This window comes from Aquarana catesbeiana, linkage group LG05 (genome assembly GCF_042186555.1).
Source record: "Aquarana catesbeiana isolate 2022-GZ linkage group LG05, ASM4218655v1, whole genome shotgun sequence".
In the NCBI taxonomy this organism is placed as follows: domain Eukaryota; kingdom Metazoa; phylum Chordata; class Amphibia; order Anura; family Ranidae; genus Aquarana; species Aquarana catesbeiana.
The window spans coordinates 532,852,886-532,865,609 of record NC_133328.1 but is presented as its reverse complement, the minus strand read 5'-3'; the positions used below and the strand labels follow the sequence as shown (position 1 = coordinate 532,865,609).

At 38.6% G+C, this 12,724-nt stretch overlaps 1 protein-coding gene across 1 annotated transcript in view; it reads right to left on the bottom strand.

The window, feature by feature from the left end:
• Positions 1-12,724, bottom strand: part of PREX2 (phosphatidylinositol-3,4,5-trisphosphate dependent Rac exchange factor 2) — a 422,278-nt gene that overhangs the window by 248,232 nt on the left and 161,322 nt on the right. Inside the window, exon 9 of the mRNA XM_073631775.1 lies at positions 9,039-9,188. Within this exon, the coding sequence (XP_073487876.1) occupies positions 9,039-9,188 (150 nt within the window). The remainder of the gene's footprint in view (positions 1-9,038; positions 9,189-12,724) is intronic.

Here is a 12,724-nt window from a genome sequence, read left to right as displayed (position 1 = left end):
GGACAGCAAATTTACACTGTTATACAAGCTGTACACTCACTACTTTACATTGTAGCAAAGTGTCATTTCTTCAGTGTTGTCACATGAAAAGATATAATAAAATATTTACAAAAATGTGAGGGGTGTACTCACTTTTGTGAGATACTGTATATGTATTCATAATGCAAATCAATAAAAATTCCATATAAGTGCTCAAAAGTTCAATCCAAATTAGTCCCACATAATCAAACAAGTACTCAGTGCAAAGTCCATAAAAAAATTAATGTGCCGATAAATTCCAATGATCCAACAAAGTAAATGACACTCTTCACCCTGGTGTGCACCGTCACTCACAAGCTGCTTACCAGATTATAAGACCTCAAAGAAGGAGGCCTGGCTTCGCTTTGGGAGAGAGCCTACAGGGATGGATCAATGATGACCCCCAAGTTTTAGATGGAACTCAAACCACCGGCCTAACAATCCACATGGTATATAAGGCTCAATATTGGGCAAGAGGAAAAAAGTATCTCATAGTGTAGTAGTTAATAAAACCCAGCATTTTTTAAAGTTAAAACTACTTACAAGCATAGGCAGAAAAAATCGCATAGAAACACAAGTAATTACCGATCGACACCTCGGCGGGCGTGATGACGTCACTTGTGAGTGACGGTGCACACCTGGGTGAAAAGTGTCATTTACTTTGCTGGATCATTGAAATTTATTGGCACAATAATTTTTGATGGACTTTGCACTGAGCACTTTTTTGATTACTTAGATTGATCTTTTCAGCATTTATATGGCTTTTTTATTGATGTGCACTTATATGTGATATTTATTCATGCTGCAATCTTCACTTGATGTATTTTTTTTTTCATATTTATTTATGCATTTGAACTTAAATTGATCGGATAGCGCAACACATTTGGGTTTACTATTAACTTATATTACTATGTGGATATTTGGGGAGTGCAGCTGTCACTGAAATGTATGCATATTTTGTTTTCATTATGACACTTAGCATAACTATTGTTTAATATACATTCTGTATAACTGAGAGCGTGGCAGGGGTGTGTCCATTGCCTAAATACATTGTGTTAGAAGGTGTATCTCCATATAGGTACATTCCCTCCAAATGATGGACAGTTGGAAGATATGCAATAGATACTGAGCTAAATGACACAGTAGGGTTGATTTACTAATGGCAAATTGACTGTGCACTTTGCAAAGTGCAGTTGCACTTTGTAAGAGCAGTTGCTCCAGAGCTTATTAAATGAGCAAAAGCTCTGCTGACTTCCGTCATCTAATCATGTGCAAGCAAAAAAGCAGTTTTTATTTTTTCTTGTGATTGTGTATTCTTTGCAAAGTCAAACTTTGCCTCATTTCAGTCCAGAAACAAAACATGATTAGTCTCTCCCTTAAGTCCTCAATATGCACTAAAGTCCAAGAGACGAATTATAAGATCCTGACAAGGTGGTACCTAACACCAAGTCGATTACATATCATTTTTCCTGATACTTCAAAGTATTGCTGGCGTTGTCACCAGGAAGAGGGAACGCTTCTACACATGTTTTGGTCATGTCCTATGTTGACAACTTTCTGGACTGCAGTTCGTACCATTTCCCAAAAATTCACTGACTTTCAAATCCCGAATGACCCGGCCTTTTTTCTACTCCACATTTCTTCCATACCAATCACAGAAAGAATAAGAAATCTCTACTGAGCCACTTAACAAATGCAGCCAAATCCTGTATTCCCATGTTGTGGAAATAGCAATCCCCACCAACCACAGCAATGTGGTTGAGAAAAGTAGAAGACATAAATAAAATGAAAGACTTGATAATGACAGCTCAAGATAGACAGGAAACCTATCGGAAAACATGGATTCACTGGAATATATTCAAGTATTCAGAAGAGGGTAAATCCCTCCTTAGGAACTAAAACCCTACCATTTCATACTGATTAACAACCTACAGTAATCATCGTACACAGGGATTCACGTATCTGAACGCCAAATACCCCCCCTTTTCTCACCCCCCCCTCCTGTTTCTTCTTCTTACTTCTCCCCCCCCCCCTATCTATTACTTTCTCTCCTATCTCTTTTTTCTCTTCTCTGTTGGCTGCCTCCTGACTAGGGTATTTATACTCTCATATCATACTGGGACTCTAACTCAGAGAAACAAAGATACCCATATATATATTTAAAGATATGATAATGCTACATGCCTTGATGTATTACATGTACTACTATAATGCAATGTCGGGAGGCTGCGACCCCCTTTTGTTATATACCACTGTGGTATGTTGTGGGCTCTGCCCCTCTCTTTTCTATTGAAAACTAATAAAATATATATTTGAAACTTTGCCTCATTTACTAAGCTCTGGAGCAATTGGCCTTGCAGAGTGCAACCCCATTGTGCATTGCTTGGTGCTTGAAACATTGCTATTTCCAGTCCAGTTCACAGATATACACCATTCCTTTCTACTCCTGCCTTGATCTTCATCTCCCATTCCTTACTTGTTGCTACCCTGCTCCTCTGTTCTCCTTCATCTGGTTTCCTTATTTCCACTGGCCTACTTTTATGATTTGTGCCTTCCTTTCTTTGCAAACTGCTTGCTTCCATCCCTATAATGCAGAAGTAACTTTGGTCTACTGCTGTGATGCCACCTGGCGTTACTCTTAATATATCACTGCAGAATACTACATAACTCACTACTTTACTAAAGAACTTGTGCTAACTACCGAATCCCTTTCATAAATAGAAACATAATTATGCAATTTAATATGAAAAAAACACCATCTGCTTCCTGTAAAGGTAGCACATAGATGAGTCAGTTTATTTGTTCAACCAGATGGACTCAATTCCCCTATCCGCACATTCAAGGTGGATGGGAGAATCCTGCCCTGTGTTTTTGTATTCTGACTGCAGCACTGATAGAGAAGACATTTTCCAACAGGGAGGTTGTACAGAAGTCGATCGGTAAATTGACTTTTGTACAACCACAATGCTCATACATGGATTGAAATTTGGCCAGGCCCTGCTAAACCTGACAAAGTTTGATCCATCTATGGGCAACGTTGGTAATAACATTAATTTTAGTTTGAGCAACACTAAATTTGTGCTTTAAATTATATTAATATTATATTATTATAACTAAAGGCAAAACTATGTGGACAGAGTGGAAATGGATTAGAACCCCTATCAGGTTTTCATTGCTGCCTCTGCCCCTGTTAAGGAGATTCACCCTCTCTATTTGTCCCGTTTACCATTATTATTAAAAGTGAAAGTAAAAGAAAATCCCAAATTTTGGGTTGTCCTCAGAACAGTAATAGAGGGAAATAGAGTCCTTCTGAAGCAGTCATGATTATCAAGGGCATGGCTAGATGATGTCATTATGCTGACAGGAACCCAAAGTAATCAAATTTAGGCTTCAAAGTAACTAGACTTCAACAGACATTAAAACATTCACTGTCCATGGCAGGACAACTATTAAAAAATATATGTAAAATTCTGTAATTTTTAAATGAATGCAAAAAAGCTCAAAAACACTATGATTCATTTTTATGACCATTGGAATGACACTGTAAATGTAGTGTTTTTTTTTTCAAATAGACAAAGTGGATACCAACATATTCCCATAATTATAACATGTATGTTTTCAACATTATTAAACGATTGTTTTGGCAATCGGTCCATGTCCAGTTCTGCATGGACAATTATGGAATATCGCATTCATTGTTTGGTCATAGTTGTTACGTACATTGTTTACAGGGCACTGTACAGATGATTAAGGATTAACAATGCAGAATGTGCTAGGTAACGTAGTCTGGTGTTGCATGGAACATAGCTAATCTAAGGAGACTGTTTACAGCTGTTATTCTATTTACAAGTGGCTCTTTTAGCAGTGAGTCACAGTGTATCCTGTACTGAATGAGACACATTAAAAACAGCCTAAAATAGAGATTACAGGAACACAACAGAATCATACCCAAAAAAGGGTACCTAAAGACTAAACAGGGCAGTCAGACATGCATGTACCAGAATAGTGCAGCACACTCCGACGTTTGATCATTTAGCTTCATGTTAGTCAATGGAGAGTGGAAAAAAGCTCTCAGTGTTCTTTGAGGGTAAAAGAGAGCAGACTGCACATGTGAGGGTAGGGAAAAAAGCTGAGTGCTTATTTGTAAGTTTCTCAGACCGTGCATTTAACACTCAATACACCCTGCAATCTGCAGAACACAGAAGAAAGGCAATGGAATAAGCAGTTTGAATAATAATGTACTGAGGACGTTGTAATGCTTAGGCATATTTGTGGAAAAAGGTGAACTAACCTTTTAAAGTAGATCTACATTCTAAATGGATGACATTTAGTTTGCTCAGGCATCATATATTATAAACAACTGCCATGTGTTCTTTTTTTCCATAAAATGCTGTTCTCTGTGTTGCTGATCTTTTCCAAACTTGTTTAGCCTCTTGCTGTCTACATGTACTCCGCTGTCAACTAAACATTATTTTTCTTAATCGGCATCCTGATGATGACTACAGTAGAACATGCCTGTGCAATATGTCTCAGCCCAGCCGCCTGTACTGTCCATCAGGTTTGCATGTGACAAGAAGGAGCATCATTGGGAGACAGTTGTCAAAGGAAGGGCCTGAACAAGGACAACTATGCAAGGATTGCCAGGTATCATTGCAATGAAATCTGCAGGTTTGAAAAGACTGAAGACAGCTTTTGAAATAGAATTAACATGTTAAACATGTTAAAGCTTAGATGAGGTTTTAGTGATTGGGTTACTATCTATTTTAACATGCTCAATCAACTGTTCCTTTAAAGCTTGAATGCCCAGTAGTCATGTGTGTATTTTTTTAAATGGACAAAGTGGACCACAACATATTTTCATCATTATAACATATATGTTTTCAACATTATTAAATCATTGTTTTGGCAAACCGGTCGGTGTCCAATTGTAGACATGCAATGGCTGATCATCTTAAATCTATTGGCTATTAGGCAGCCTTCTGCCTTGCAGCGCTATTGTCTTTGGCTCAAATTCCAAACACTACTTGCATGGAGTTTGCATGTTCTACCTGTGCTCTCATGGGTTTCCTCCCACACTCCATAGATATGTTGATAGATTAAATGGCTCATGTCTAAAAATATACCATTGTATGGTTATGTATGCATGTGATATAGGGACCTTAGACTTTAGGTACTGATGAGATGTTCCAATACATAAAGCACTGTGTAGATTGTCAGTGCTATATAAATACCTGGAATAAATAAAATATTAGGGGTTTATCAGATTTTTTCAAAAAGATCTCTTTACTTCTATCACATATTTTCAAAAAAGTTCACTTTTATGAACTAAAAATAGTGTTAAAAACTGAGCAGTATTTGCATCTCAACTAAGCACATACTGTAAGATAATCCAAGTAATCACAAGAAATTGTAATGTTAATGGAGTGCTCTTGGCTTTTATAGTTCTAAATACCTAAAAAAATGAACACATTATCCCCTTCCCGCCGAGCTTACGCAGATGTGCGTACTCGGCTTTCCGGGGTTATACCGGGATGATGCCCGCAGCCCCGGTACGGGCGATCTGCTTTCCTGGTATAACAACCAATGCAGATAAAAGCTGCTCGTATGTTATACCGGAGGAGCGAGAGGGGACGTCCCCCCCTCCCGCCACCTCCCACCGCTCTTACCGGGCCTCCCGTTCCATCGGGAGGCCCGGTGACCAATCGGCTGCCTCCGGCGGCTGGGGGCGGGCTGGAACAAAGCCATGGGTGGCTTCGTTCCAGCCTCCTAATCGTAAACACGTAAGCGTCGTCATGACGTCACTTCCCGTTTACTCGGCTGCCAATGGCGCTGGTTTGAAAAAAATACACAGTATTCAGAATCGCCGTTTTCAGCGATCTGAATACTTTGAAGTGCAAAGGAGGGATCGGGGGTCTATTAGACCCCCGATCCCTCCATAAAGAGTACCTGTCACCACCTATTACTGTCACAAGGGATGTTTACATTCCTTGGGACAGCAATAAAAGTCATCAAAATTTTTTTTTGTTAAACACAATTTATAAATATAAAAATAAATAAAATAAATAAGAAAAAATATTTTTTTTTAAAGCGCCCCCGTCCCCGTAAGCTTGTGCAGCAAAGAAAACGCATATGGAAGTCGCGTCCGCATATGTAAACGGTGTTCAAGTCACACATGTGAGGTATCGTCGACCTCCTCTGTAACTCTAACCTGGTAACCGTAAAAAAAATTAAAGCGTCGCCTATGGAAATTCTTAGGTACTGTAGTTTGTCGCTATTCCACGAGTGCGTGCAATTATAAAGTGTGACATGTTTGGTATCTATTTACTCGGTGTAACATCATCTTTCACATTATACAAAAAAATTGGGGTAACTTTACTGTTTGTTTTTTTTTTTTAATTCATGAAAGTGTCCCTTTTCCCAAAAATTTGCGTTTAAAACACCGCTGCACAAATACCGTGTGACATAAAATATTGCAACAATCGCCATTTTATTCTCTAGATTCTCTGCTAAAAAATATATATATAATGTTTGGGGGTTCTAAGTAATTTTCTAGCAAAAAATACGGATTGTCATGAAAGGGTTAAATTAGCCCTGGACGAAAGGTAGTCCTAGAACTACAGCAGAACCCTTTAAATTTTTCATCTGTCTGTCATCATGCTAATAACACATGTTCTCTCAGATCTAAAATACATTTAGTTGATAACATCCCCTTTAGCGAAAGAGCATTACTTAAAACTTGATAGTGCTATTCACACTCAAGTGCTAGGAGGCAGCAACCCTCACTACAATTTGCTTTAGCTCTCAAAGTTACCCCCCATTGTGCAAAATAATGAGGTAAAAATACATTTTTCATAAGCAAACCTGCACATTTAAAGTGTGTCTAACCCCCTCTCCCCCAAAAAATATATATTACAGTTTACCAATCCTTGGATGTAGTATCAGCTTTTTTCACGATAAGAACTTTTTTAGCAAATATAGTAAAATATCCAATGATCTTACCATAAATGCAGCTTCCTTGACACTTACTGTGAGCTGAAAAGACTGCACAAACAATGTTATCTATCTTTTGTAACCCACTAATCCCATTAATACACCATGGAATGGAGATGAACAAAAGCAGACTTCTTTAGGGCTCAATGACTTGGGTGTGCAGAGCCATACACTGCCCAGATATCCTGTTCCTGAGCCTGTACAAATGACAGACTGACATTGGCCACAGCTGTTCGCATGTAATTATACAGGGTGGTATTACATGGGGTTAAGGAAAGATGAACAACCCTGAACATAGACAGTTTGCAAGCAGGGCCACACATCTGTCCAATGTGCAAGTATATGCAAACAGACACAGACAGCTGCAGATGCTGTCAGCCTGACATTCATTTGTATAGGCCAAGCAGCCACAGCTTAATGCAAACACCTGTCCATATGTGCCGCAGAAACATAGTTATCTGAGCGGTGTACGGCCTTACATGCCCTAATAGTCCAGCTTGTGTGACAACCATGGCTCCTTCTATAGATACCATGGAAAACTAAGTGTATACTGTACATGAAGGGACTGGAAGTGTGTTTTTTATACAGTACTAGGTGAAAATAAAGAAAAATGCCTAAAAAAGAAAATTGTAATCACCTCATCTAAGGACTGGTAAGCTGAGATACATTTACATTTTTGTTTTTTGGTCTTAATACGTTTTAGAAACTTTAAAACTGCATAGTCCACATTTTGCATAAACCCAATTAACACTGGTTGGCTTCTAGGTAAAATTGGCACATACAACACATTATTCTGGTTGTCTAGAGCTACAGTATATGGCATATTGTCTCCTCTCTTAACCTCAGGAAAGAAAAAAGGTTTATGGGTTTATGTTCATAGTGTTTAGAGACCAAAACCACTTAACCATGGGTGGGAAGAGACGTGCTTTTTCTAGTTGTCTGTTAATTCAGCTAAGTATTGATTCTGAGAAAACGCTGTCCTAATAATGCTGCCATTTAAAGAAGAGGCAAGTTGCCAAAAATATATTCTTGAGCTTAACCACAATTTCTTTTACTTGTAGGTTATTGATCCTGACTTTGTGGATAATGTCCATGTTCACTTTCATTCCATTGCAATTTGACATTTCCAATTTTTATTTCAGCTACTTTTGAAAAAGTATGCTTAGAAAAATGTGGAAATTTGTTCTGAAGCTTTTTTTTATGCAAATGCTATAAAATCATGGAAAACAGTGTTTAGATAACTGACAATGGTGAGTTAAAGAATGTTTACTTAATAAAGTAAATGTAATTTGGCAGAATAAGGTAAAACTGGGATCACTTGAAATATTCAGTCAGCTGCAAGAGAAGTTCAAAATGGGAGTTTTCCTTTATTCGGATATATATATATATATTTTGCAAATTCTCTACTGCTTTAGTAATTTAACACCATAATCTTAAACTGGCCATACAACCATGCATGTAAAAAGTGGCTTGAAGAAGAGAAATCCATAGATTCTGTCATCTACGCTAAACAATGTGAATAGATGAATTTCTCGCTGCTAGCTACTGTATTCAATGAGCCGGAATACCCGAACAGACTGCAGCTGATTGTTCACCCAAAGTCTTAGCCCAGCTTATTCAAAAAAATGTCTAGCTGGCAGATGTTGGCAGAGCCGCCCACGGTTTGAATTTCGGCTGATTCAAGATATTGTCCGAAATTCGTGTCATGTAGGACCAGCTTTAGTGTCAGTTAACATTATGTTCGTGATTTGCTGTGATAAACAAATACAAAGATATTTAAGGAACAATTAGGCCTCATTCACATGGTCACACTTCTCAGAACACCTGTGTAGAGAACCATGTTTACCCACCCAGGAGGCACAGTTGGTCCATGAAGCTGCGTACGGACAGTCTGTTCAGGTCAATGTTCAAATAAATAATTTATTTAATTAAATGTTCTCTGTATTTGTTTAAAAAAAAAACACCAAAATCTCCCAATCTTTCATAAAATTTTCCCCCCTCTTGAACTACCACTCTAAATATAAACTCACACTTTCTCTTCTCCTTTTCTTTCAATATGGCTTCCAGCCACTCTTGCTTCTCCTCAGCTGTCTTCGCCATGCACACAAACCACTTGTTTTTGGCAGTGTTGTGTATCTTCCAGCCATGTGTAACAGTATTACCGCTGCTGTGAAAGTCCGCTGCAAGAGACAAAAATCACATAAATCTCACTGACAAAATTTAAATTTAAAATGTAAACTTTGATTCACAGGTATCTATTAAGGTAGTAACTATAGATAGGGCAGATGTACTTCAATTAGGAAATAAGAACTGCGTGTATTTTTTACACAGCAACAATCTAATTTAAAATTATACCTAAACCCAACACTAAATTTATAATTAGACTAACTATAATACAGTAGAATAGATGTTGTGATTGCATTTGTTTCCCTTTTTCAGGCTAAGTACATTTTTTGCAAGCACAAACCTGCTGAATGGCCGGTAAAGCTAGTATTCTTGTAATTTAAAGAGGCCATGGATGGACTGAAATTCAACCAGTTCAACATTCATGTGTGGCCACTGCAGTTGAACAGAAGTCAATTTATCAAATGCCCTATTGGATAAAAGCTACTCGATCTATGTATTCTGACAAAGGGGGAATCTACCCATTCTCAGAATAGAATTGTGCAGCAGGAAGCATTCCTCCATCCACCTTGAATGTGGATGGGAAAATGCTGATAGAAAGAAACGGATCCACCTATGGCCAGCTTTTTGCCCGGTACACAGAAATTCGTACGAAAAATACTGTACCGCTTTCAAAGCAATCGTACGATAATTGGATCATTAGTACAGAGCTTTCGAGACCCGATCAGGACATTTCATCCGATATTATTTGATCGGACATGCATGAAAATTTTTTTTCGTATGATGCCAGACCGTACAATTTTTGTTTAATCCAGTACAGCTGTCATTCGAAAATGCAATACAAATGCATTACAACACATGACATCACTTCCGAATTTTTATTCTGTTGTACCAGAATTTTCGTGACTTTAGTAAACTCTTCAGATTCTATCTGATATTAGCATGCAAAAAAAAAAATGGATGATCAATTCATCCAATAATTTCATTGTGTGTACCGAGCATTACTGTGGATTGAACAAATAAATCAAGCAATATTATCTATCGGGGGGGGGGGGGGGGTTGCCTGCACCTATTCTCTGAGAAAAGAAAACCTGATCCTATGTATAGGAGAAAAAAAAACCCAATCCTAAGTTTCAAGGAAAACTACTAGTAGGGTGGGAAATCACTTTTCAAAAATGTTTTTAGGTATGCTGTGTGCATGAGAACACATAAACATATAGCAGGGGTTTCTCAATTTTGACGGCAAAGGTGGAGATACACTTTAAACACATCCCTGACCTCTTTAGGTGCTTTCTAATGTGAAGTTATTCTTAACAAAGACTCTAATCAGTTTTTAGTTGGTTTCCAAAAGCTCAGATACACCCGCTGTTTACATTTAAGGGCTTGCAGGCTGAAAAAGATTATTTTCTCATCGAAAACACCAAATCCTGCGCTATGAACTTTGAAAATTAAAGTATATCCACAGCCAAAACTTGTTTTTCCATGTTTGGTTGAGCAGGAAATGGTTAAAACCTCTGTCAATATTTTTATGCCATCTATGTCCTGTTCAAAGAGATTTTTCCTAATTTCCTGTGCTATAGACACAACAGGAAGTGAGTGGAAATTTCTCCAAAGTGAGAAAAACATTTCCCACTGTAACTAATGTCACCAAGATTTTCCTACTATTCCTGTACTGGTGGCAAAATGTAATATTTTCCTTCACTTTAAGTCTCATTGTCATTGGTTATTAGAGAGATAGTGAACTTCCCAAACACCATACAATACAAAACAAAACAAAAAGTTTTGCCTACAGAGATGAAGGAGTCCCTGTTTTAAAGTGCTTTTGCTGCTTGTTCAGAAATTCTATATACTTTAGTCTGCATGATCTGGGCGCAGGTTCTCTTTAAGTTTACATCTAATTGCTTATTATCAGCAACACATTTCTTTTTTCAGACAAGAAGAAACATTCTTTAAATTTAATGCATTCTCGCATTCTCTTAGATGAGCTCATCGTTGAATTTTATTCTAACATGTTCAGCAACTTGTTTTATTCTTATGAGGAACAAAAAATTCCCATCAAAGCAGGTTTATCTTGAGCCCATATGGTGTTTGAATCCTGGTGTTTCTGGTGCCTATCAAACAAGCATGACTTGAAATTAAAACTTATTGTTTATACAAACTAAACACTGTAAAGCTGGCCATGTACCCACAGAATTCCTTTATTTAGCCCGAGATGAGATTGAAAGAAGTCTAAAAGATTCCTCCATCCACATGAGACAGCACAAATGAGCGAACCTCCTGCAACTATTGTATTCCAAAAGCCAGTCCCGCCGGCTTTCAGAAACCCAGAACACTGCCAACATCTGATTGGATGCAGGCACTGTTCGGTCAACAATTTTGCACCCAGTTCTTTCGATTTTTCATTTGAAGTATGTCAGACAGCGGTGCTGAGAGGGCCACCCACTGATCCCATTTTGGCCAATTCATTAGGATCTGGCCAAAATTTACTCCAGCTTTAGAGCTTATGTATTTTATGTCGAAATCACTTCTCTTCCCATGCAAGCCAAAAGCAGCTTAAAGAAGTTTAGAAGCTGGCCAGAAGGCAGTGAGCAGGAGGTAATGAGCACATCTAAAGGAACTTGATTCTAGAGCCCAACCTCAGGAAATGTTAAAATTCTCCCTTGCAGCGGGCCTGTGCTCTCACTGCAAATGTTAACTGCTCATTTATTCTAAAGTATGTCAGACAGCGGTGCTGAGAGGGCCACCCACTGATCCCATTTTGGCCAATTCATTAGGATCTGGCCAAAATTTACTCCAGCTTTAGAGCTTATGTATTTTATGTCGAAATCACTTCTCTTCCCATGCAAGCCAAAAGCAGCTTAAAGAAGTTTAGAAGCTGGCCAGAAGGCAGTGAGCAGGAGGTAATGAGCACATCTAAAGGAACTTGATTCTAGAGCCCAACCTCAGGAAATGTTAAAATTCTCCCTTGCAGCGGGCCTGTGCTCTCACTGCAAATGTTAACTGCTCATTTATTCTAAAGGAGTTTAAAAGCACATTTACTTACCTGAACCCTCCGCTCCCCGGCTCTCCCAAAGGACGGCACTCCAGCATGCTCCAGAGGTGAACTGTCCCTTGACGCCATTATGGCTACTGACCCTGCATCAGCCTTTGATGAAAACAAGAATTTAGACCACTGGAGCATAAGGGAGAAGTTGTTACAGGGAGCGGTCTAACAGTGCAGAGAAGCAAAAGATCAGCAAACGCCAGAGGAACAGGAAGGTCCGCCTTCAACGTGGAGACACATTGCTTGAACACTAACCCACAGGTGCAAAGGCTTAATAATACCTTGGTTCAAGGTGGATTGGCAGGAACCCAAGCAACTCAGACCGGGACAGATATGCTTTCTTCATGTTCCATGACAGAAGTTTACAACCACTTAGGGCTAGCTTTAGGGGCCAACTGCATAAGCATGCGTCAGTAAGTGTGCAGCACACTATACAACCAGATATTGTGATTGTGACAATGTCTATACAGCACATTACATGTATTTGTGGTTATGTGGCATGGTTCCACCTCTGGACGCCCTCCCACCTTAGTCCATTGCCTGTGAACT